At 57.3% G+C, this 26,143-nt stretch overlaps 1 protein-coding gene across 2 annotated transcripts in view; it reads left to right on the forward strand.

Moving 5' to 3' along the window:
• Window positions 1–439: 439 nt before the first annotated feature.
• Window positions 440–26,143, forward strand: part of FBXL18 (F-box and leucine rich repeat protein 18) — a 34,499-nt gene continuing 8,795 nt past the window's right edge. Inside the window, exons 1-4 of one of the 2 annotated variants that reach the window (XM_066273441.1) lie at window positions 440–579; window positions 7,580–7,795; window positions 11,202–12,745; window positions 19,142–19,360. In XM_066273441.1, coding sequence (XP_066129538.1) covers window positions 562–579; window positions 7,580–7,795; window positions 11,202–12,745; window positions 19,142–19,360 — 1,997 coding nt within the window. In that variant the 5' untranslated portion in view covers window positions 440–561. Of the gene's footprint in view, window positions 580–7,579; window positions 7,796–10,794; window positions 11,013–11,201; window positions 12,746–19,141; window positions 19,361–26,143 lie in introns of those variants that run through there. The other variant, XM_066273442.1, reaches the window with a different exon arrangement.

Consider the following 26,143-nt stretch of genomic DNA (forward strand, 5'->3'; position numbering starts at 1 on the left):
CTCAAGCTGGCGACCTCGGGTCTCGAACCTGGGTCCGCCATATCCCAGTCCAACGCTTTATCCACTGCGCCACTGCCTGGTCAGGCAATGAATGCTTCTTTTATTTACGATATTGTTTTCTTCAATTTGTTTTTGTCCTCCTTTTCATTGTAAAAAAGTTGGTCCCCTTAATACAGGAGACAACCAATGATGGGACTGAAGACGTTGGTAATTCTTTCTCTCAAAATCAATGAGAGAAAGAGAGAGGGGGGAGAGAGAGAGAGAGAGAGACAGAGAGAGAGAGAGAGAGAGAGGGTCAGAGGGTCAGAGAGGATCACTCAAGTCGCCTCCTCCTACGAGCACCCCACGCCCCGCCGCCGCACCCAACATGGCAGCCACGCAGGGCAAGTCGGCGGGCGAGCGGAAGTGCGTGTCGGAGAGCGCCGGAACTGGTGGGAGGCCCCGCCCCCTGCCGGGATCTCTGTGGAGCCGAGGACGCGCCGGCTTTGAGCATCTCTGGTCCGCTCCGCGAGAGGCCCTGGGTCTACGGCTCCAGCGGCCGCGGCTTGGTTCCCCTCCGACATGGCTAACTCCGGAGAGGTAGGGCCAGCGCCTCTTTCCGCTCTTCCCTCGCTGGCTCTTTCCCATCCTGCCTCCGGTTCCCCTGCATCCTTTTCATCCCGCCTCCTATCCCGCTCCGTCCTTCCCGGCCCGACCCGGGCCCGGTTTGGTCCTTTCCGCCTCGACCCCCAACTCGGCCTCGCCCCCGTCTCTCCCATCCTGACCCGGGCCTCGCCCCGTCCCGCCCTCCAGGCCTTCGCCCAGGTATCCGAAGGCGCCAGCTCTGCGTGCTCGGGTGTCCGTGCCTTTTCCAGCCCCGCGTTCCTGTTCGCCCGAGGTGTCCCCGCCTCTCCGCCCGGTTTCCAGGCTCCTCCAGGCCTCCTCGGCCTTTCTTTCTCCCGTGCTCCCTCCTTAACCACTGGGCACCCCACCCTCTATGTCTGAATGCTCCATTTCAATCCAGCCCACTTTTTCTTTTTTCTTTTTTTTCCCTGAGCCTGCTGCTTTCTGTGGGACTTGGGGGTTAGGTAGTAAAGGAAAAGCCACGTCCCCTGGGGGACTTGGGGGTGACCCTGGAATTCCTTCCCCAACGCTCCACCAATCTGGGTTCCCTGGAGAATCGCACCCACTCCCTGTAAAGAATGGCGAGGTGTTTTCTTTGCAGGCCAGGGTGTGTGTGGGGGGTCTGGGCCCCGCTTCCCTTCTGTTGCTCTCTCCGCCGAAGTTTCTGTGTACCTGCGTGTGTTTATGTCTGTTTTCCAGGACCGGGAGCTCCTCTCCGGGTCGTAGCGGCTTGCCTGGGGCTGGGGGACAGGAGTGTCAATGGGCCTTGGGGCTGCGGGAGGTGGTTGGGAGTAGCTGACAGGTCCACTCAATTTGAAGTGAGTTTGGCTTGGAAGTGGTCCCTGTGGCTCCTTGATGGAGGGGGAGGGTGTGGGGGGCCCACTTGCAGACCGGTGGTGGGTTGAAGGGCAGGGAAGCTGCAGCTCCCTGAGGAACAGTCCGAGGGTATAACCTGGCTCTGTTAGCAGATTCTGGTCAGGTGCGTGTGTACTTGAGGCAGGGGGTGAGGTGGGGTGTCCGGTGTCTGGTACTTTGGTATTTTTTTCCCCCCTCATTGATTTGAGAGAGAGGGAGGGGGCAAGAGAGAGAGAAAAGCATCAATTCATTGTTTCACTTAGTTGTTCCACTTAGTTGTATGATTGCTTCTTGTCTGTGCCCTGACTGCGGGGACTTAGTTCTTGGCTTTGTGTGTGTGTATGTGTGTGTGTGTGTGTGTGTGTGTGTGACAGAGACAGAGAGAGGGACAGATAGGGACAGACAGACATAAAGGGAGAGAGATGAGAAGCATCAATTCTTCATTGTGGCTCCTTAGTTGTTCATTGACTGATTTCTTATATGTGCCTTAACAGGTGTGGGGGGGTGGGGGTAGGGCTACAACAGACTGAGTGACCCCTTGCTCAAGCCAGCGACCTTGAGCTCAAGCTGGTGAGCCTTGCTCAAACCAGATGAGCAGGTGACCTCAGGCTTTCGAACCTGGGTCCTCTGCGTCCCAGTCTGATGTTCTATCCACTGAACCACCGCCCGGTCAGGTCCCCCCCCCCTTGTAATTTCTAGGTGGTTTTTAGAGAAATTTAATATTAGTAGTATAACTGAAAATTATGTGAATTGGAGTTTTCTACAGTGTTTTGTCCTGTGTTCTTGTCACTCTGCAGTGGCATTCTTACTTTGTTAAATCTGCAGGCTGGGGATCAGGAGGTGTCAAGGTCAGGCCCTTCCATCCTGTCCCCTGGCCCTCTTGGTGCCAGAGCCCTGTTTACCAAGCTTGTCTGAGGAGGACTGTCCCTGTTGGAGCCTCTGCCTGGAGATGGAGTCCTTAGGTCTATGGTGGGGTCTGGGAGTCTGATCTTTAACAGGTGCCTGGGTGATCTCTGGTGATTGGATCTGGGAAATTTCCAAGGAAACTCACTTATGGCCCAAAGCACTGGACAGAATACAGCAACCTAAGGCAGCTATGGACTTGGGTCTAATGTTTGCTTCCTGCAAATGTAAACTGTGGGAGTAGGAAGCTGGGAGTGAGGGCAGGTCAAGTGGAAAGAGGGCAGTGAAGGCACGTCTGGCACCTCTTTATTTTTTATTTTTTCCCCCATTGATTTGAGAGAGAGAGAGAGGAAGGGAGAGAAAGAGGGAGAAGGAAGCACCAACTTGGCTGTTCTACTTAGTTGTTCCATTTAGTGTGCACTCACTGTTGCTTCTCTCGGGTCCTGACCAGGGTTTGAACCCATGACCTCGGTGTGCAGGGCTGAGGCTTCATGCACTGAGCCACCTGGCCAGGGTCTGGCTGCTGCCTGTTAGGAAGAAAAGAACGTGGGAAGGCCCTGCTGTTGAGCAGGTGGGACTTATTCCTGGAAACCCTCCCCAGCCTGGCGAGGGCTCGGCAGGCGCAGGTCCTGTCAGGACAGAGGGCGGAACACCACAGCGCCTGCAGTGGGGTGCAGGCAGGCTCTTCCTCCCCAGACTTCACGGTTGCCATGGCGGCGGCGGCAGCAGGGCTTTCCCAGCCTCAACGCTTCCATCTACAAAAATATGTACAGAAAACATAGGCTGAGGGCGGGGCTTATAGGCGGAATCTCTGGACAAGGCAGGAAAGATCATTCTGGGCAGGCTCCTGGGAGAGTCCAAGTGGCACCCCTCAGATGTTTGAGCAGCAGGAGGTTCCCTGAGGGGAAGTGTTGGGGAAACATGGATTCCGTCCCCCATGGGCTCCCCTTAGAGGATCCGAGTTCCCTTCGCCCTGATTTGGGGGTTCTGTGTCACAGTCACGTAGGTTGAGAGCTCTTCCCTCTCGGTTGTGTGCCTCAAAAAGGCATTGCAGGAGGACGGAAGGCCCACGCTGGGGAAGAAACACTGTGCAGATATCTACAGAAGCACAACAGAGTGCGTGGACATCTCACTGGAAGTACCCACACGAGTTTCTTTCTTTCTTTTTTTTTTTTTTTTTTTTCATTTATCTGAAGCTGGAAACAGGGAGAGACAGTCAGACTCCTGCATACGCCCGACCGGGATCCACCCGGCACGCCCACCAGGGGCGATGCTCTGCCCACCAGGGGGCGATGCTCTGCCCATCCTGGGTGTCGCCATGTTGCGACCAGAGCCACTCTAGCGCCTGAGGCAGAGGCCACAGAGCCATCCCCAGCGCCCGGGCCATCTCTGCTCCAATGGAGCCTTGGCTGCGGGAGGGGAAGAGAGAGACAGAGAGGAAAGCGTGGTGGAGGCGTGGAGAAGCAAATGTGTGCTTCTCCTGTGTGCCCTGGCCGGGAATCGAACCCAGGTCCTCCGCACGCTAGGCCGACGCTCTACCGCTGAGCCAACCGGCCAGGGCTCTTTCTTTTTTTTACAGTGACAGAGAGAGAGTCAGAGAGGGATAGACAGGGACAGACAGGAACGGAGAAATGAGAAGCATCAATCATTAGTTTTTCGTTGCGCGTTGTGACACTTTAGTTTAGTGGTTCTCAACCTGTGGGTCGTTCTACCCCAAACACAGGGGTCGCCTAAAGCTATCGGAAAATACATATTTATTATATAATACATTTTTAAATAAAATATGTATTTTCCGATGGCTTTAGGCGACCCCTGTGTTTTGGTCGTTCGACCCCTGCCGGGGTCACGACCCACAGGTTGAGAACCACTGCTTTAGTTGTTCATTGATTGCTTTCTCATATGTGCCTTGACCGTGGGCCTTCAGCAGACCGAGTAACCCCTTGCTGGAGCCAGCAACCTTGGGTCCAAGCTGGTGAACTTTGCTCAAACCAGATGAGCTCGCGCTCAAGCTGGCGACCTCGGGGTCTCGAACCTGGGTCCTCCGCATCCCAGTCGACACTCTATCCACTGCGCCACAGCCTGGTCAGGCCACAGGAGTTTCTAACCAGATATGTGACAAGCGGAGATAAATTGTGAGGTCCCCATGATTAATTACTTATCTTTAACCTTTAAAAAATGTCACCGGTCCAGTCGGTGCGGTTTTTGGTTTGTAAGGACTTTACAGTTTCATTCTCCGTGACAGTCCTTCTTGTTTTACTTGTCCTAATGATAGTGCTGGAAAGAGCTATTGCCCCACACAGTTCTTTCGTTTATTTATTTTCTTAATTCTAACTTTGTTTTATTGATTTGAGAGAGAGAGAGAGGAAGGGAGGGGGAGAGAAAGAAATATTAATTTGTTCCATTTAGTTACGCATTTACTGGTTGCTTCATGCATGTTCTTTGGGGATCGAACCTGCAGCGTTTAGGGACGATGCTCTAGCCGGCTCTGCTGCCCAGCCAGGGCCACGTGGCTCTGAGGATTGTGTACCTACAGTGACTGGTCTACCGTCACAGCTGCCTGGTGGGTGAAGACCCTGTTATCACCACCAACTGTTGTTGTTTCTGTAGAATTCTCCTGCCTGAGGGTTACAGTACACCTTGATGTTTGAGGGACAGTGGGGGACAGCAGGTCTCACAGACGGAGAACCTTGGACAATGGTGATAAGTGGAGTCTAATATGTGTCAGACTTGACCAAAGATCTTTTTTTAAAAAAATTAATTAATTATTATTATTTTTATTTATTTTTTTTTTGTATTTTTCTGAAGCTGGAAACAGGGAGAGACAGTCAGACAGACTCCTGCATGCACCCGACCGGGATCCACCCTGCACGCCCACCAGGGGCGACACTCTGCCCACCAGGGGGCGATGCTCTGCCCCTCCGGGGCGTCGCTCTGCTGCGACCAGAGCCACTCTAGCGCCTGGGGCAGAGGCCAAGGAGCCATCCCCGGCACCCGGGCCACCTTTGCTCCAATGGAGCCTAGGCTGCGGGAGGGGAAGAGAGAGGCAGAGAGGAAGGGGAGGGGGTGGAGAGCAAAAGGGCGCTTCTCCTATGTGCCCTGGCCGGGAATCGAACCTAGGTCCCCCGCACGCCAGGCCGACGCTCTACCGCTGAGCCAACCGGCCAGGGCCAATTTATTTTTTACAGAGATGGGGAATGAGTCAGAGAGAGGGATAGACAGGGACAGACAGACAGGAACGGAGAGAGATGAGAAGCATCAATCATTAGTTTTCCATTGCGCGTTGCAACACCTTAGTTGTAACACCTTAGTTGTTCATTGATTGCTTTCTCATATGTGCCTTGACCACAGGCCTTCAGCAGACCAAGTAACCCCTTGCTGGAGCCAGTGACCTTGGGTTCAAGCTGGTGGGCTTTTGCTCAAACCAGATGAGCCTGCACTCAAACTGGCGACCTCGGGGTCTCAAACCTGGGTCCTCTGCATCCCAGTCCGACGCTCTATCCACTGCGCCACCGCCTGGTCAGGCCAAAGATCTTTTTTTTTTTGTATTCTTCTGAAGCTGGAAACGGGGAGGCAGACAGACTCCCGCATGCCCCCGACCGGGATCCACCCGGCATGCCCACCAGGGAGTGATGCTCCGTCCATCTGGGGTGTTGCTCTGTTGCAACCAGAGCCATTCTAGCGCCTGAGACAGAGGCCCCAGAGCCGTCTGCAGTGCCCGAGCCAACTTTGCTCCAATGGAGCCTTGGCTGCGGGAGGGGAAGAGAGAGACAGAGAGGAAGGAGAGGGGGAGGGCTGGAGAAGCAGATGGGTGCTTCTCCTGTCTGCCCTGGCTGGGAATCGAACCCGGGACTCCTGCACTCCAGGCTGACGCTCTACCACTGAGCCAACCGGCCAGGGCCTGACCAAAAATCTTTAGCAGGAAAAATCTCTGAAATTTCAAAAAATATTTGGAATTACACTTTGAATCTATTGTTTTGGAAGAGAGACCCTGGTGTACAAATCGAGAAGAGGTTTGCTTTTCCCTCATTGATTTGAGAGAGAGAAAAGGGGTTGGGAGAGAGAAAAGCATCAACTAATTGTTCCACTTAGTTGTGCATTCATTGATTGCTTCTCCTATGTGCCCTGACTGGGGCTTGAACCAGTGACCTCGAGATTAAGTCAGTGCCCTCGGGATCCAGCCGAAGACCCTGGGATTGAACTGGCAACCTCAGCGCTCCAGGATGTCGCTCTGTCCACTGCACCACTGGCCAGGGCTCAAAAAGAACTTTAAAAGAATGCCATGGGTTCTTGCTCTGCAGCTAAGGTTTTATTTATTTATTTTAACATTTTTACAGGGACAGAGAGAGTCAGAGAGAGAGATAGACTGGGACAGACAGACAGGAACGGAGAGAGATGAGAAATATCAATCATCAGTTTTTCGTTGCGACGTCTTAGTTGTTCATTGATTGCTTTCTCATATGTGCCTTGACCGTGAGCCTTCAGCAGACCGAGTGACCTCTTGCTCGAGCCAGGGACCCTGGGTCCAAGCTGGTGAGCTTTTTGGCGACCTCGGGGTCTTGAACCTGGGTCCTCCGCATCCCAGTCCAACGCTTGAACCACTGCGAAACCACCTGGTCAGGCTGCAGCTAAGGATTTTAATAAAAGTACCTTCTTTTCTTTCCTTTTTTTTTCTTTCCTCCTCCTCCTCCTCCTCCTCCTCCTCCTCCTCCTCCTCCTCCTTTTTTCTTCTAGCTGGAAACGGAGAGACAGTCAGACAGACTCCCGCATGCGCCCGACTGGGATCCACCTGGCACGCCCACCAGGGGCGATGCTCTGCCCACCAGGGGGCGATGCTCTGCCCCTCCGGGGCGTTGCTCTGCCGAGACCAGAGCCACTCTAGCGCTTGGGGCAGAGGCCAAGGAGCCATCCCCAGCGCCCAGGCCATCTTTGCTCCAATGGAGCCTTGGCTGCGGGAGGGGAAGAGAGAGACAAAGAGGAAGGGGGGGGGGTGGAGAAGCAAATGGGCGCTTCTCCTATGTGCCCTGGCCGGGAATCGAACCTGGGTCCCCCCCGCACGCCAGGCCGACGCTCTACCGCTGAGCCAACTGGCCAGGGCCAGAAGTACCTTCTTTTCATGGACTGTGGTGAGGGCTTCTTTTCTTTTCTCCCTGGCTGGGGAGGCCAGGCTGAGGGCTGCCCTGAGGGAGCCTGTGGGAATTTGGTGCCCCTGTATTTTCAGGACATGTCCAGTGATGGTGATGCTGCCCCTGCAGCCGCTGCGATGGCGGGCAATGCCCACCTGCTGGGCTTCTCTGACGAGATCCTCCTGCACATCCTGAGCCACGTCCCCAGCACAGACCTGGTTGTGAACGTCCGGCGCACCTGCCGGAAACTCGCCGAGCTCTGCCTGGACAAGAGCCTTACCCACACCGTGCTGCTGCAGAAGAACTACGAGGTAAGGCGTGGGCGTGGGTCGCTGGCCCGCGTGTGGGGGCAGGAGATAGGGAACCGCCAAAACGCCTACCTGTGCAGAGGGGCTCTATGTCCCTCATGACGGGAGGCCTGTCTGGGACAGCCTCCAAGATACCACGTGGCAGAACGAGGGGCCGCGAGGTGCAGGGAATGTGCCACTGGGGAGGGGGCGCAGGTATCGGGACACTGTCTGGGAGGGGGCGCAGGTATCGGGGACACTGTTCTGGGAGGGGGCGCAGGTATCGGGGACACTGTCTGGGAGGGGGCGCAGGTATCGGGGACACTGTCTGGGAGGGGGCGCAGGTATCGGGGACACTGTCTGGGACGGGGCGCAGGTATCGGGGACACTGTTCTGGGAGGGGGCGCAGGTATCGGGGACACTGTTCTGGGAGGGGGCGCAGGTATCGGGGACACTGTTCTGGGAGGGGGCGCAGGTATCGGGGACACTGTTCTGGGAGGGGGCGCAGGTATCGGGGACACTGTTCTGGGAGGGGGCGCAGGTATCGGGGACACTGTTCTGGGAGGGGGCGCAGGTATCGGGGACACTGTTCTGGGAGGGGGCGCAGGTATCGGGGACACTGTCTGGGAGGGGGCGCAGGTATCGGGGACACTGTTCTGGGAGGGGGCGCAGGTATCGGGGACACTGTCTGGGAGGGGGCGCAGGTATCGGGGACACTGTTCTGGGAGGGCCTCAGGCTAAGGGGGAGACTTATGTTGCAGTGGACCCCCAGGAGTGGAGTTGCAGACCCCACAACAGGTGTGGGGACTTGATCCAGGGAAGTAAGATCAGAGAGTATTGGTCTCTCTCCGACTTTCTCCACTCGGCCTCATGCCCTTGCGGTCCATCTGAGTGTCAGAAAAGGCCAGATTTCATTCTTTTTTGTTAAGTAATATTCCATTGTGTATATGTATCGCAGTTTCTTTTCTTTTTCTCTCTCCCCCCCCCAGAGACAGAGAGAGAGAGGGATAGACAGGGACAGACAGACAGGAACAGAGAGAGATGAGAAGCATTAATCATCAGTTTTTCGTTGTGACACCTTAGTTGTTCATTGATTGCTTTCTCATATGTGCCTTGACCGGGAGGCTACAGCAGACCGAGTAACCCCTTGCTCGAGCCAGCAACCTTGGGTCCAAGCTGGTGAGCTTTGCTCAAACCAGATGAGCCCGGGCTCAAGATGGTGACCTCGAGGTTTCAAACCTGGGTCCTCCACATCCCAGTCTGACGCTTTATCCACTGCGCCAGGCCTGGCCAGGCAGTTTTAGCTCTTAATGGTTATGCTTGTGATCTGTGCTGTGTGAATCTGGCTGTGTGGTGTGAGGGGAGGGGTGAGGCTCACTTTTTGGCATCCAGTTGCTCCGACACCATTCTTGAAAAGGTGATCCTGTCCTCTTGCGTTGCCTTGCAACCTTTGTTGAAAGTCAGTTGATGACAGATCTAAACAGAGACCTTGACCTTGACTCCAATTGTAGGAGACTGTGGGGCAACTAATTGTTGCTACTAGTTGGGAAGCGATGCCTTGGGAAGCCAGAGCGAGGCGGCTCCAGAGCTCCGCAGGGGCGCGCTGTGCTCCTCCCTGGGAGGGCAGGGCAGGGAGGGCTGGGCTCACTCCCCAGAGCACCAGGTCAGACCCCTTGCCCACGAGGGTTCTTTCTTGTGGAGGAAGGGGCGGCGCCCTGGCATGGTGCCACGGCAGAGTGGGTCTGCAGGTGTGCAATGTGCATGTCCTTTACCTGTGCGCTTTCATGTGTGGGCATTGACCTTAGAGAAGTTGTTAGATGCCCAAGCGTGACATACACAGATGCTCAATGCAGTGTTGTCTGAACACCGGCTGTGGGCAGCCGGCCGCCGAGCCCCTAATGGGGCATGTCATGGCTCACCCGAGCAGGCCAGGCCAGGCTTCTGAGGAATAGCTAATGGTGCGAAAATGCTTATGACGCGAAGGAAAGCAAGAGCCAAAGCCAGCTCCCAGCGCAGGACTCCGTCGTGGGATTAAAAATACCCCATGTGACATAAAATGTACCGTCCTGACCTTTTTTTAAAATTTTCATTTTTTTAGATTTTATTCACTTTTAGAGAGAGAGAGAGAAAGAGAAAGGAAAGAGATAGAACAGGGAGGAACAGGAAGCACCAACTCCCCTATGGGCCTTGACCAGGCAAGCCTAGGGTTTTGAACCAGTGACCTCAGCAATGCAGGTCGATGCTTTATCCACTGCGCCACCACAGGTCAGGCCCGTCCTGACCTTTTTTTTTTTTTGTATTTTTCTGAAGCTGGAAACGGGGAGGCAGTCAGACAGACTCCCGTATGCGCCCGACCGGGATCCACCGGCACGCCCACCAGGGGGCGATGCTCTGCCCATCTGGGGCATCGCTATGTCGTGACCAGAGCCATTCTAGCGCCTGGGGCAGAGGCCAAGGAGCCATCCCCAGCGCCCGGGCCATCTTTTGCTCCAATGGAGCCTTGGCTGCAGGAGGGGAAGAGAGAGACAGAGAGGAAGGAGAGGGGGAGGGCTGGAGAAGCAGATGGGCGCTTCTCCTGTGTGCCCTGGCCGGGAATCGAACCTGGGACTTCCACATGCCAGGCAGACGCTCTACCATTGAGCCAACCGGCCAGGGCCACCTGACCATTTTTAAGCATGCAGTTCTGTAGTGTTAAATACTCTCACAGTGCTGTGCAGCCCTCACCACTGTTTCCAAACTTCCATCACCTTGAATGGAAACTCTGGAGCCATTAGGCAGTAACTCTCCATTGCCCTTTTCCCCAACCCTGGGTAGCTTCTGTTCTACTTTCTGTTTGTATTTTTACCTGTTTGGATATTTCACGTACATGGAATCCTAAATGTGTGATCTTTTACAGCTGTCTTCTTTGAGCACAGTGTCCCCAAGTTTCAGCCATGTGTAGCAGGTGTCAGAACTCCGTTCCTTTCCGAGGCTAAGTAGCACTCTGTTGTGCGGAGGGACCCCATTTTGTTCGTTATCCGTGTGTTGACGGGCTGCTTGCCCATTTTGGCCGCTGTGGCCAACGCTGCTGTGAACCTGGGTGCAGTATTTGTTTGAGTCCTGTGGACGTGCCCCCAGGAGTGGGACTGCTGGGTCATCACGTGGTGACTCCATGAGCTTTTTGAGGAGCCACCGAACTTTTCCACAGCAGCTGCCCCACTTCACATTCCCACTGGCGGGGCCTCTTGACTTCTGGCCTCAGGTGAGCATGTGGGGAGGGAGAGGAGGGCCAGCTCTCCCCGTATCCCTCCTCAGCCTGAGGGTGGGGCCTCTCAGGTCCTCGTGCACCCTGATGGTATGGGCGTGAGGTGATCCGAGGGGTGACAGGGAGGGAGACCCCCGGTGTCTTCATCCTCTGTCCTTCTCGTCCCCGCCCCACCCTGTCCTGCAGGTGAGCGAGGACAAGGTGAAGCAGCTTGTCAAGGAGGTCGGCCGGGAGATCCAGCAGCTCAACATGGCCGGCTGCTACTGGCTGTCGGGCACCACCATCGAGCACGTGGCCCGCTGCCGCAGCCTGGTGAAGGTCAACCTCTCGGGCTGCCACCTGACCTCCCTGCGCCTCTCCAAGATGCTGTCGGCCCTGCAGCAGCTTCGCTCCCTGGCCATTGACGTGAGCCCCGGCTTCGACGCCGGCCAGCTGAGCGGCGAGTGCAAGGCCACACTGAGCCGCGTGCGGGAGCTCAAGCAGACACTGTTCACGCCGTCGTACGGCGTGGTGCCCTGCTGCACCAGCCTCGAGAAGCTGCTGCTCTACTTCGAGATCCTGGACCGCACGCGTGAGGGCGCCATCCTGTCGGGCCAGCTCATGGTGGGCCAGAGCAATGTGCCGCACTACCAGAACCTGCGGGTCTTCTATGCCCGCCTGGCGCCCGGCTACATCAACCAGGAGGTGGTGCGGCTCTACCTGGCCGTGCTCAGCGACCGCACGCCCGAGAACCTGCACGCCTTCCTCATCTCCGTGCCCGGCAGTTTCGCCGAGAGCGGGGCCACCAAGAACCTCCTTGACTCCATGGCCCGCAACGTCGCACTGGACGCCCTGCAGCTGCCCAAGTCCTGGCTCAACGGCTCGTCCCTGCTGCAGCACATGAAATTCAACAACCCCTTCTACTTCAGCTTCAGTCGCTGCACCCTGTCCGGCGGCCACCTCATCCAGCGTGTCATCAACGGCGGCAAGGACCTCCGCAGCCTGGCGAGCCTGAACCTCAGCGGCTGCGTCCACTGCCTGTCCCCCGACTCCCTGCTGCGCAAGGCGGAGGACGACATCGACAGCGGCATCCTGGAGACGCTGGTGGTGGCCTGCTGCAACCTCCGGCACCTCAACCTCTCGGCTGCCCACCACCACAGCTCTGAGGGCCCGGGCCGGCACCTGTGCCAGCTGCTGGCCCGGCTGCGCCACCTGCGCTCCCTGTCCTTGCCCGTCTGCTCTGTGTCTGACTCAGCACCGCGTGCCGACCGCGAGCCCGCCCAGCCCGCCATGCATGCCGTGCCCTGTGGCTTTGGCAAGAAGGTCCGCATTGGGGTGCAGACGTGTCCCGGCCCCTTCCCGGGGCAGGCGGGCCCCCAGCCCTCCTCTGTGTTCTGGTCTCTGCTGAAGAGCCTGCCGTTCCTGGAACGCCTCGAGCTGATCGGGTCCAACTTCTCCTCCGCCATGCCACGCAACGAGCCTGCCATCCGCAACTCCCTCCCGCCCTGCAGCCGGGCACAGAATGTGGGGGACTCAGAGGTGGCTGCCATCAGCCAGCTGGCCTTCCTGAGGAACCTGACGCTGGCCCAGCTGCCCAGCATTCTGACGGGCTCCGGGCTGGTCAGCATCGGCCTGCAGTGCCAACAGCTCCAGTCCCTCTCGCTGGCTAACCTGGGCATGATGGGGAAGGTGGTGTACATGTCTGCCCTCTCGGACATGCTGAAGCACTGCAGGCGGCTGAAGGACCTCAGGTGAGGGGCCTGGTGCTGCCCTGTGGCCCTCGCCGGCCCTCCAGAGGCCTGCAGGCAGCAGAGGGGAAGAGAGAGCGGGGCCTCTCACTGGGAAGCGTTTGCACACCTACCGTGCACGTGCCCAGCTGAACCAGATGCAGGCCTGCCCTCCAGGAGCTGAGAGGCTTGGGTGGGGGCTTGCTCGCGGACCGTGTGACGTGATGAGACCCAGGGCAGAGCAGAGGCCCGGGGACGCTGCGGTCGCAGGGCCGGAGCCAGCAGGAGGAGTGCGGGGGCTCGGGGAAGCTGCAGTTGGCCGAGAGGGGGCGGGTGGGAGGAGGCTGTGATCCCTGAATTCTGCTCCGGCCTCTTCCTCAGGACTCAGCTCTCTGAGTCATGTGCCGTCAGCGGCGCTGTGTATGCACGTTCAGCCGGCACAGGGGAGGGGTCCGACTTTCAGTTTGGAAAGGTCCCTTTGCATCCACCTGGATTGTAGGGGCTGGGAGGGAGGAGCTAGAGAGGTGTGCTCAGAGGAGGGGATGGCACCCTACCGAGAGGTCACAGTAGGCCCCTTTGGGGCAGCGTGGCAGGGCCAGTCCAGAGCGAGAGGAGGGAAAGCCCCATGGCCTTGGAGAACCCACCTCAGGCTCTTACTGAGAGGCCAGTGGCCTGCGGATCCCACTGAATCCGGCCGTGGGCCGAAGGGTACTCTGGTGAGAGCCCAGTGTTTCAAAGGCAAGCCTTCAATACCTTGAGACCTTTGAACATCTGACAGATCTGATCTTGAACAACCGCGTTGTTTCCCAGAAACTATGCAGAATGCAGGGTGACAATAGACCTCAGCTCTAGGAGGGCTCTGGTTGGCAAGGAAGTGGTCGCTCATCATAGGTCAATTAAATTAGCTGGTCTGTCTGAGAGGCCGTGACCAGAGGGGCACTGAGATGTGTCATTGTCCCCGCGGTACATGGTGATCACTCAGTTTGTACTGAGGGCTGGAGCCGAGGGATTCCAGGCCCGGCCTGGTTTAATCCCACAGCGTTGTTCCCATTTCACAGACGTGGCAGTGGAAGCTCGAGGGAGGAGCTGAACTGTTTACCTGGGTCAGTCTAGCCACTGCGGTTTGATCTTGGCCATCGAGCCATGGGCAGTGGAGTTAGTCCTATCTCTTGCAGACTTCCACTCCCCCCCAGAAGGTTTCCCATGACAGGAAATGAGATAGATTTGAGGGGAGCCTTCCAGGACTTCTCTGCCAGGCTCTGTGCTGCCCTCCCTCTCCCCCCTCCTCCAAGCCTGGCAAGCATGACCCCGGCCTTCCAGAGGGCAGAGCAGGCCATGTGAGCCTCAGTGTTTTCCTGCCGTGTTGGCTCAGCCTGGGCTTCCGCAGAGCCCATGCCTGGGGAGGGGACGGTCACTTATGCTGTGTCCTGTGCATCCCAGCTCTTGCTTCGAGAACTGGAATGCCATTCTCAGAATCCCCTGGTTTAGAGATCTGAGGCAAAGTTGACCTAATGTGAACTGTGAGTCTCATTTGTTCCACACGATAGCCATGTGTGTGTGTTGTAGCCCTGCGTGTCCACAAGTACTGGGCTCTGGTGTGGGCCCCCAGCCACTCTCGGAGCTTGCTAGGAGATGACGTAAGATGAGACCGAGATGACGTAACTGAGCTTGGGAGTGTGCGGGAGGCAGAGTCGCTGTTCCCACTCCAGGGCCCTTTCAGACCCCTGTCCTGCTCTGGGTGCAGGGGTGCCCAGCAGGAGTGAGGGCTGCGGGCTGGCTCTTCCTGACTTGCTCTGGGTCCCCCGCCCCACTCACCTCTGCATCATGGCCCAAGTCAGGGCCTCCCTGTAAGTTCCTCTGGCTGGGGTCCTCTCCTGCCGCGTCGGCGTGGGGTACCCCTGGCCTGCCAGGAACGAGCATTTGGGCCCCCTCACTGCCCCGTTGCAGGGCCAGCCTGGGCTTTCTGACCTCTGAGGAGTGAGGACGCCGCCCCCTCGCCCACCTCTCGCAGCAACCTCCATGCGTCAGCTCCCTTTCCTGACTGGCTGGTCTCTGTGTGGGCCGCCTCCCACCAGGTCGCGCCCAGGGCCGTCACTGTCACGTTACGGGCCCTCTGGAAGGAGCACTGAATGTGTGGTCAGAGGGCCTTGTGGAACGTGAGGTTGCAAGTGGGTCCAGACGCATTTCAGAGAGGAAACTGTCCCGGTGGAGTCTCGTGATCTGGAGCTGGGTATTCCTTAATTTGGGAAGTCCAGTGAGCATTGGACTTTTAACTAACTGAGCTTCAGACCAAGGCATCACCGGATTTCTGAAGCTGTCACTTTTGCCATTTTTATTATTTTCTGCTTTGTTGTTAACCCACTAAACCCTATACTTTTTTTCACTGTATGGCAGCCCAACCATTTGGTTATCATCAGGGTGCCTTTCCTGTGCGTACAGGTATTGGCCCCTTTTCAACAACCCCAGGAGCCTAGGCATTATTGACCCATTTTGCAGATGAGGAAAGTGAGTCCCAGGGGGTTAATGATCTTGTGATCTTGTTCGCAGGACACAGCTGGTCTGTGGGTAGGTTGGAGTGTTTTTTGCTTCTAGGCCATTGAGCATTGAACAGGGTAATGCAGCAAGTGGCTCCTGGGGCCTGAGGTGAGATCCTTGTGGCTGGGGTCTTCCCGGGAGCAGGGTCCTGCACACAGTGTGAGCTCTGTGGCTCGGGAGGGCTGCAGGACTCGGGTAGATGGGTTTTGTAGGCTGCCTGAGAACCTTACCACAGCTCATAAAGGCTTCTCTGTGCACGCTGGCTGATGAGAACCACGTCTGATCGGGCCGGGTACTGCCTGTTCAGAACAAACACCGGTTTTTCCCGAGCGCAGCCAAGTGGCCCCATTCCTCTGGATCCCTCTCTTCCGCGGGGAGGCTGGAGCAGAAGGAGCAGGTGGTGCCCGCCACGTGGGCAGGAGCTGCAGAAAGGGGGTGGTGTTCTGTGCTCGGCAGAGACTGGCTCGCGGGCAGCTCCTGCACTTCCTCACGGACATGCCCAAGATGGCAGCCCTTGGGCTCCCAGGCTGGCCGGCCCGCCCCCACCAGCGAGGCTTGTGAACTCGAGCTGTGTGCCAGCGGGGGCCCTGGGCAGGGGCTGCCTCTGCTGCCAGGGGCCCTCCTGCACCGAGGCGGTGTGGGGACACATCGTTCCGCCTGGGGCCTGGCTGGCTGCAGTTCTCAGCAGCCTGTGAGAAGATGACAAGTTGGACAGGGGAGGGTACCTTCTTTCCTGAGGCTGATGAGGCCCTGCCTTGTAGAGCAGGGAGGGGGGGCGTTACCCTGAGTCACCGGAGGCTGCCTGTGACCTGGAGCCAGGGAAGCGTCTGGCTCGAAGCAGGAGAGCCTTTTGGAGCCAGGCCCAGGCAGCTGTCACAGGACCTCCCTGGGGGCCTGTCCACTGGGGGGGGCTGAGGACTGCTGGGCAGGTGAGGGGCGGGGCAGCCCGCAGAGCCTCAGGGACCCGAGCTGGGCAGGTGAGGGGCAGCCCGCAGAGCCTCAGGGACCTGAGCTGGGCAGGTGAGGGGCAGCCTCAGAGCCTCAGGGACCCGAGCTGGGCAGGTGAGGGGCAGCTGCAGAGCCTCAGGGGCCCGAGCTGGGCCAGTGAGGGGCAGCTCGCAGAGCCTCAGGGACCCCACCACCCTCTGGGAGTGGGGTTGCAGCCTAGATCCTTACTGGTCGGGAGGCTGAGGCACAGCTGGGAGGGAGAAGTGCCGCTGAAGCCAGTCACAGGGTACCTCTTCCTCACCTTCTGCCCTGACCATATACCCTGCAGGTCACTCACCACATCCATCTGCCAGCCCATCCAGGAGAAGGGAAGGTTGCTATGCGAGCCCTACCTGCCCAGACAGCTGGAGAGGACAGGACACTCCCCCAGGCCCCCCCCCCACACACACACCTGTGACAGGTGGCTTTCTTCAGTGGGAGAATCTGGAAGCAGCTGGCTACTTGAAAACACATTTTAAAGTGTGTACGCACAGATCACACTCCCTGGCGCTCCGCCTGCTGGGCTGTAACCCAGGAGCTTGCAGTGAGGTCCTCAGACCTGCGTCGCCACCTAGTGACTGAGGCGCAGGCCTGTCCCTGCCCCTGGCCTGCGTGCCAGGCCTGCGTTCAACCTGCCAGGCAGCTTCAGTCAGGTGACCTCGCGGCTCAGCCCTTCCTACACAGGTCTGCAAAGAGATGTTTACCTTGGGGGTTTTTCAAAATTTGTAAAAGAATCAAATAGTGTGTCCAAGTATTCCCTTGAGAAAAAGGTTCGTGGCCATAGTAGGGACAACACTGGCTTCCTCTCAGGGCTCCATGGACCTGGGTCACTGTCTTACCTTGTGTTGGGGTGAGTGTGCATCTCAGAAGTGCTGCTCTCGCTCACGGCTCCAAATCCCCGGTTCATTCGGGGTGAACTTCGTTCCCTGGAGTCCAGGGACAGGCCTGTGCTCCACATGTGCATGTGTGACATCTCACTGGTGACTGTGGCCACCCAGGCGGTTCTTTCCCTGGTGTCCGTGCCAGGCAGCCCTGCGGGGGGCATCCTTCCTGCATGCCGGAGTGCTTGCAGGGAGGGAATGTGTGACTTTTCAGAATTGTATCCCAGAAGGACCTGTGTTTCCCCACCACAATCTTAGTGTCAGGAGCTTACTAGAATTTCTACTTATTATTATTATTATTTTTTGCTAGAAAGAGATAGCTAAGCATCAACTTGTTGTGTTGCTTTAGTTGTTCATTGATTGCTTTCTCATATGTGCCTTGACCGGGTCTCCAGCCAAGCCAGTGACCCCTTGCTCAAGCCAGCGACTTTGAGCTTCAAGCCAGCAACCTTGGGGTTTTGAACCTGGTACCTCGTCATCCCAGGTCAATGCTCTATCCACTGTGCCACCACCAGTCTCTTATTAAATTTTTTTTTTTACAGAGACAGAGAGTCAGAGAGAGGGATAGATAGGGACAGACAGGAACGGAGAGAGATGAGAAGCATCAGTCATTAGTTTTTCGTTGGGACACCTTAGTTGTTCATTGATTGCTTTCTCAATGTGCCTTGACCGTGGGCCTTCAGCAGACCGAGTAACCCCTTGCTCGAGCCAGCGACCTTGGGTCCAAGCTGGTGAGCTTTGCTCAAACCAGATGAGCCCACGCCCAAACCGGCAACCTCTTGGTCTCGAACCTGGGTCCTCTGCATCCTAGTCTGATGCTCTATCCACTGCGCCACCTCCAGGTCAGGCTCTTATTACATTTTTTTAAAAAGGTTTTATTGATTTTACTGGGGGATGAGGCAAGATGAGAAGTAGTTGCTTCTCTCCAGCTGTTCATTGCTTGCTTGTTGTATGTGCCTTGACGGGGCAAACCCAGGGTTTCGAACTGGGAACCTCAGCGTTACAGGTCAGCGCTCTATCCACTGCACCAGCACAGGCCAGGCTCTACTTACATTTTATTAAAACAAAACTCAAACCTAGTCTCCCTGGCTGCCTTGCAGTTACCCGGGGGCTCCCAGACAGGACAGCTGAGGAATGACAGCCCATTGGCACAGGGACCTCTGTTGGACACCTGCTCCGGATGACCAGGATCTGCCTTTTGTTCTCACAGACCCCATTTTAAAGTCCCTTCCCTTGCTGTGACTCAGTGTCCCTGGCTGTCAGGGCGACGGTGGCGTGAACCCCCTGCAGCCCTTGTTTGGGTTTGGGGACTGGAGGGGCTCCTTCCTCATCTGCACCCCGGTTGGCTCAGCCTCTCTCTGTGCCTTGCTGCGTGGAGAGTACTGGGGCTCTCCCTCTACCGGGGGACTTGGGGCGGGGCTGGACAGGGCACCCTGTCCCCAGCATGGGCCCACTGCCTTCCGCGGGTGGGCGTGAGCATTTCCTGCTCATCCTGGGAGACTTTCTCCATTTGTGAGTGCTCACAGCTGCAGACCGCCTTCCCAAGGTGTCCCAGGACATCACCAACCTGGCCTCGTCCGTTTAGGCTGAGACGCAGGCCTGTGGGCTCCTCGCAGGTGTTGCAGGCAGATGGAGGCCATGCCTCGGCCTCCCAGGGGCATGTCTGCTCTGGGGGCACTGCCTTGGCCTGGGGAGATATGGTCCTGAGTCTGACACAGTTTTTATAGGGGTGATTTGCACAGTGCTTGGACCTTGGGTGGAGGAGTTGGGGGGTGGCTAGATGGATTTGTTTGGCTGGCCTCGGGACACAGACTGTCGAGGGAAGAGAACTGTGTTGCCCTGGCCTGTGTCACTGTCCCCACAACTGGTCTGCAGCCTGGCCAGCACTGGCGGCAAGGCCTGGCTGCTCGCTCGGGAGGGCCAGGCCCCTCGTGCGCTCAACAGTGCGCCCGTCGGTCCACCAGCAGCGCGCGTGGCTGGCCCTCCCGCAGGCTCACGCCGCCCTCTCTCCCCACAGGCTGGAGCAGCCCTACTTCAGCGCCAACGCCCAGTTCTTCCAGGCGCTGAGCCAGTGCTCCGCTCTGCAGCGCCTGTGCCTGGTCTCCCGCAGCGGCACGCTCCAGCCCGAGGCCGTGCTGGCCTTCATGGCCCGCTGCCTGCACGTTGTTGTGTGCCACCTGTTCACCGGGGAGTCCCTTGCCACCTGCAAGAGCCTGCAGCAGACACTCCTCCGGAGGTGAGTGGGCGCAGCCGGGTGGGACCTTGGGTGCCAGCAGGCCTGGCAGCAGCCCCACCCCGCTGACCTGCCCCTGGAGGGGTCACTGTTCTTCCCTCGGGCTTCATGGCACACCCCGCAGTTATTTCCTGGAATTAAACACTGGGCAGAGATGGGGGGAGAACAGGTTGGTTTCCATTCACAGCAGGCCCTCATCTCCCTGGTCGGTCTCTGCCACATGGTTAACTTTCTCCAGTTGAGTCCTCCCCACCCCCAAGGGCAAAAGTATTCTCACCTCCCAGCTTCCCAACCTGTCACTCATGGTTCCCATAGTGCGGTCACGAAAACAGGTAGCCCGTGCAGGGCAGCCAGTTCACCCCCGTGGACCTCAGAATGGCCTCGGTGTCCCCAGCAGGCCCCCGTCCCAGGATCCGTGCAGAACTGTGGTCAGGCTCAGTGGCCTCATCCCCTTCGTCTGCAGCCCGTGATTGTCCTCGGTCCTTCCTGGTCTCATGACCTTGCCACTTTGGAAGCCCTCTGCCTGGGTTTTTGGTAGAATGCCCATCAGTTTGGATTTGTATGATGTTTTTCTTTTTTTGGCCGGAAAAACCACAGAGGTCCTTGTCACTGTGGCGTTTCAGGGACACGGCGTCCTCCCGTCTTATCGCTGGTGAGGTTAACCTTGATCTCTTGGTTAGGGCGGCGTCTGCTGGGTGTCTCTGCTGTGAAGTCACTGTTGTTCCCTCTCTGACTAATGAACACCCTGGGGGAGACGCTTCATGAGTCTGCAGACGCCCCGTTTCCCGTCAGACCGTGCCCACCAGGACTAGCACTCATCAAGGGGTCTGATAACCAAATGTGGACGTTTGTCCGGTGATGGTTTTCTGTCTCCTTCATTCCTTCTGCGTTTGTTCACGGAAGCTCTTCTGCGAGAAAGGCCGTCCTCCTCCTCTTTCTTTATTCATTCACTCATACCTCCTTGTATCAGACGGGCTTGTTGCTACTTAGATGCTCTAGTGGGGTTCAGTCCACTGCTCTCACCACTCTCTTGTCACTCAGATGGTGCCAGATGCGGCCGCGGGCTGTTCTTTCAGGTTGGGTCCTGTGCCTTTGCAATGTGCCCTTCGTTGTTTTTTTTTTTTTTGAGCACTTTCTAACTTTCTGTTGCTACAAGACATTTCAGGCTCATCTTGTGTTTTCTCTGCCCCGGCCTTAAATCAGCCATTTCTCTAAGAAGACATGGGTTCTTTGTAGGGGTGAGCAGTATTAGAGACCTGATCCGGGCATTCGGTGCGCTCACTGCTGGTGGGGTGTCATCGCCCTGGGGCCTTCTGGACGGAGCAGGAAACTGACTGGTGTACCGCATACACGCGTGTGATCACTGCTGTGTCATCCATTTGCGTTTAGACTGGAAGTGAGTTCACACAGACCCCTCCAGTCCCAGCCCAGCGTCACGGGGCTCCGTGTAGCCAGCCCCTTCCTGACGTGGTGCTTCTTCCCCCGACAGCGACCAGCCCAGCCCAGTTCCCCACAGCGCCTTTGTTGGTTTGTTTGGTCCCAGTGGACGCGTGGGACAGTGTCAGCATCGCTGACCCGCCGCGCTGTGGGAGGCCAGTCTGGAGGGCCGTGTTGGTGCACACGCTTTGTCTTCGCCTCACGGGGCCCAGGCAGCGGCCGCTTCCCTACATGCTCAGGGTTCCCCTCGCCACCCGCCTCCCCCAGGGTGGTCACGCTCCTCACCGGAAGCGCAGTCATCTCATGTTCCATTCACCCCATGTCCTGCGGGTTTATTGTTGTTTTTGGTGTGAGGCGTTTTTCTGTGGCTCTGGGTCACCTTGTAAAAGGGGTGCTTGGAGAAGTCCGCCCCTCCCCTCCCGCTGCTCCTTCACTCCCTTCCACCCTGGAGCCACCACTCCAGTCATGGTTGTCTTTTCTGTGAGTCTTGCACAGAGGAGCGCGCACACGAGTGTTTCCTCCCACCCGCTTTGCCTTTTCACTGGGGAATGTGTCTCGGGAGCCACTCCATTGCAGGGAGGGGAAGATGCGCTCGCTGCTCCCCTTCGCTGTGCCTTGCTTGCCTCTCACACGTCCCTTGACTGGGGATTAGACTGGTGACCTCGGACTCAAGCCGAGCCAGTGACCTTTTTTTTTTTTTTTTGTATTTTTCTGAAGCTGGAAATGGGGAGAGACAGTCAGACTCTTGCATGCGCCCGACCGGGATCCACCCGGCACGCCCGCCAGGGGGCGATGCTCTGCCCCTCCGGGGCGTCGCTCTGTTGCGACCAGAGCCACTCTAGCGCCTGAGGCAGAGGCCACGCAGCCATCCCCAGCGCCCATCCCCAGTGCCCGGGCCATCTTTGCTCCAATGGAGCCTTGGCTGCGGGAGGGGAAGAGAGAGACAGAGAGGAAGGAGGGGGGGGAGGGGTGGAGAAGCAGATGGGCGCTTCTCCTGTGTGCCCTGGCCGGAAATCGAACCCGGGACTCCTGCACGCCAGGCCGATGCTCTACCACTGAGCCAACCGGCCAGGGCTGCCAATGACCTCTTGCTCAAGCCGGTGACCACGGGCTCAGGCCACGGCTCTGGGGTTGTGTGGACAAGGCTGTGCTCGAGCCTGCATCTCAGCGTTCCGGCCGCTGCTCTGTCCACTGTGGTATCTCCCATCCAGCTGGGAGTCACTTCTTAGCAGTTCATTCAGCTCTCGCTCTTTTATTTACTGATTTATTAAATTTGTTGATGGGGGGGCTGGGTTTCCCTTCCTTGCCCCCTGTGGTCGCCCGAGTTTTCCCTCCATGCGCTCTGTTGGGGACTTGGTAGAGGGTGCTGACCCCACACACCAGGGCCAGCTTCCCCTGGTGAGGGCGACCTTCCTGCTGTTGGGGCGGAGACTCACGGGAGCACCCAGAATGTGGATGCAGGTCAGGTGGCGTGCTGTCTGGAGGGAACTTGACTCGGGCAGGTTGTCTGGGGAGCGAAGCGCTCAGACTTCTCCTGAGGAAATGCCCTGCTGGAGGGTTGATTGTGAACTCCCTCGTTTCAGTTCGGCCGCCGGGAGGGTTGCAGCTTCCCCCTCCAGCTTTGTGTCCCTGCTGGGGAGGGGACAGGGAGGAGCCCCGCTGTTCTCACATTTCTGAGAATAGCCGTCAGCCAGGTCTCCAGAGTCACAGGCCCTGGTGGCCCAGCGGGCAGACCTCATGTTGGTCTGTTGTCTTTGTCAGTTTGCTACTGAATTTCCCAGGAGAGATCCTAGCTAAGGTTTTCCCCTCCCTGGTTGTAAAAATAATATGTGTTGATAATATTTCTAAAAATTTAGACTATGTGTCAAGCCGTTTTTTTTTTTTGGTTTTTTTTTTGCATTTTTCTGAAGCTGGAAACGGGGAGAGACAGTCAGACAGACTCCCGCATGTGCCCGACCAGGATCCACCCGGCACGCCCACCATGGGGCGACGCTCTGCCCACCAGGGGGCGATGTTCTGTCCATCCTGGGCGTCGCCATGTTGCGACCAGAGCCACTCTAGCGCCTGAGGCAGAGGCCACAGAGCCATCCTCAGCGCCCGGGCCATCTTTGCTCCAATGGAGCCTTGGCTGCGGGAGGGGAAGAGAGAGACAGAGAGGAAGGAGAGGGGGAGGGGTGGAGAAGCAAATGGGTGCTTCTCCTGTGTGCCCTGGCCGGGAATCGAACCCGGATCCTCCGCACGCTAGGCCGACACTCTACCACTGAGCCAACCGGCCAGGGCTGTGTCAAGCCGTTTTTAAGTGAAGGTCCCTACAGTCCGCTGACTGGAGCTCATTGTGGGGCAGACGGGGGCGGATGGCGCTCTCCTGTGGTTTCTGTCATGAGTTCTTTTATTTAATGCTGCATCATGGATTTTTGTGTCAATAAATAAAGCTACAGATGATTTTTTTTTAAGTGAGAGAGATAGAGAAGGACAGATAGAATTAGACAGGAAGGCTGACCTGTGGTGGCGCAGTGGACCTGGAAATGCTGAGGTCGCTGGTTCGAAACCCTGGGCTTGCCTGGTCAAGGCACATATGGGAGTTGATGCTTCCAGCTCCTCCCCCCTTCTCTCTCTCTGTCTCTCCCTCTCCTCTCTAAAATTAAAAAAAAAAAAAAAAAAAAGAAAAGAAATAGGAAGGGAGAGAGAAGAGAAGCATCAATTCTTTGTTGCAGCTCCTTCATTGTTCATTGATTGCTTTCTCATATGTGCCTTGACTGGGGGGCTACAGCAGACCAAGTGACCCCTTGCTCAAGCCAGTGACCTTGGGCTCAAGCTAGCGACCTCGGGGTTTCTAACGTGGGTCCTCCATGTCCCAGTTCGACGCTCTATCCACTGCGCCACTGCCTCGTCAGGCTGTACTGATTTTAGAGAGAGAGAAGAAGGGGCAGAGAGGGAGAGAGATGTCACTTTGTTCCACTTATTTATGCACTCGTTTGTTGATTCTCATATGTGCCCTGACGGGGATTGAACCTGCAGCCCATGTGTATTGGGAGGACACTAGCCAGCGGAGCTACCGGGCCAGCGCCTGGCTTGCTCTTCACCGAGCAGTGTCCCTGTAAGCACTGTGTTTGCCTCTGTTACTCAGACCTCGTGAAAGCCCTGTGAGGTGAAGGAACAGTGTTGCGGGACCAGACGGAGGGGAGCCGGGCACCCGCAGCCTCAGGGGCGGTGCTGATGGAGCTCGTCGCTGCAGTCTGTGCTCAGCAGGTCTGTTCAGATCCGGGTCTGCTGACAGCCGTTCTCCTCCAGCCCGCTGCCAGCGGCAGGGCTGAAGCGCAGCCCTGGAGACATGTGAGAGGCCTCTTGGTGGACATCTGCGTGGACATCTTCCTGGTGGTCTGGGCTGCCCGTGCTTCTCTGTGGCGCAGTCCTTGCCATGGGTCTGGGCCCCCATCTAGCTTCTGCTGCCCCGCCCCTTAAGGCCTCCGCCGCTGCGCAGTGAGGTCCCGCCGCTCTCCTGCGAGTGCCCAGCAGATGGCGCCGTGGCTCACGGTAACCGGCGCTCCACCCCGGTCTGCTTTCTCCGGGCCTGCTGCGGCCACGTGGAGAGCCTCGAGAGCAAGACGCTGGGCTTCGCGGTCCCTTCTTCTAATGCCTTTCTCCTTCCTCACCCCTAAGCCTGCCTCGGGCTCAGAGAATGATTCGGGGGCAGGAAGCACTGGTGCCTGACTGGTCTGTCCCTCACCGGCCTGCTCACCTGCTTCCTTCCCGTGATTCAGTGATAACTCCGCAGTGCTGTCACTGGGGCAGGTGGCCGGTCTCAGCCGGGGCCACAGTCATTGCTTATCGCCGGGGCCTGCAGCTGCGTCCTGCCAGGACCTGGCTTTGGGTCCCCGCCTCTCAGAAGCACTGGCCTCAGGTGTCTGCTTCCTCAGTTGTAAGGCGAGTTCGAGACAAGCCTGGAGATCATTGTCAGCGTGGGAGGGTGTGTCCAGCACTGAGCACAGAGTCCTGACCAGCACTCAGTTCTCTCTCTTTTTTTTTTTTTTTTACAGAGACAGAGAGAGAGTCAGAGTGAGGGATAGACAGGGACAGACAGACAGGAATGGAGAGATGAGAAACATCAATCATTAGTTTTTTGTTGCGCATTGCGACACCTTAGTTGCTCATTGATTGCTTTCTCATATGTGCCTTGACCATGGGCCTTCAGCAGACTGAGTAACCCCTTGCTCGAGCCAGCGACCTTGGGTCCAAGCTGGAGAGCTTTTTTTTTTGCTCAAGCCAGATGAGCCTGCGCTCAAACTGGCAACCTCAGGGTCTCGAACCTGGGTCTTCCGCATCCCAGTCTGACACTCTATCCACTGCGCCACCGCCTGGTCAGGCAAAATTAGGTATCTAATTTTTTTTATTTTTTTTTATTCATTTTAGAGAGGAGAGGGAGAGACAGAGAGAGAGAAGGGGGGGAGGAGCTGGAAGCATTAACTCCCATATGTGCCTTGACCAGGCAAGCCCAGGGTTTCGAACCGGCAACCTCAGCATTTCCAGGTCAACGCTTTATCCACTGTGCCACCACAGGTCAGGCTGCACTCAGTTCTCTTTGTCTTCCATGTCTTGACTTTGCTCTTTCAAGTTTGACCCTTTCTCTGAACTCATGCCCATCGGCCTGCACACGGTCTCAGAGTGGCTTTTTTCTTCACCCTCTCCCCCTGCGAGCCCTCTGGGCGCCTCGTGATGGGTCCGAGTCAGAGTTTGGGACAGTGCGGTGTAGAGTAACGACTCCTTGTGGGTGCCGGAGGCCCTGCACCTACGTTTACTGGGTTGGGGTGTTTGCCTCCTTCTCTTCCCTGGTTTCAGTGACTCCTTGTGGGTGCCGGAGGCCCTGCACCCACGTTTACTGGGTTGGGGTGTTTGCCTCCGTCTCTTCCCTGGTTTCAGTGACTCTTGTGTGTGCCGGAGGCCCTGCACCCACGTTTACTGGGTTGAGGTGTTTGCTTTCCCCTCTGCCATGGTTTCAGGGACACCCTGCCCAGGGACAGAGCTATCCTCTCCTTTTCATCTCCTGTCTTTCCTACTAGCCCTGAGTCCTGTCCTGGCCACATTACTAACATACGGCCGCCCTGCTGGGCCGACACACCAAGGGGCCCCCTGGCCCTGGTCAGCCTGCAGCGCTGGACCCTGTGTCCACTGTCGTGGAGCTGCTCCGCAGTCCTTTCTCTCTGTCCTGGCCACATTACTAACATACGGCCGCCCTGCTGGGCTGACACACCAAGGGGCCCCCTGGCCCTGGCCAGCCTGCAGCGCTGGACCCTGTGTCCACTGTCGTGGAGCCGCTCCGCAGTTCTTTCTCTCTGTCCTGGCCGCATTACT

The sequence above is a fragment of the Saccopteryx bilineata genome, chromosome 4, assembly GCF_036850765.1.
Source record: "Saccopteryx bilineata isolate mSacBil1 chromosome 4, mSacBil1_pri_phased_curated, whole genome shotgun sequence".
NCBI classification, from domain to species: domain Eukaryota; kingdom Metazoa; phylum Chordata; class Mammalia; order Chiroptera; family Emballonuridae; genus Saccopteryx; species Saccopteryx bilineata.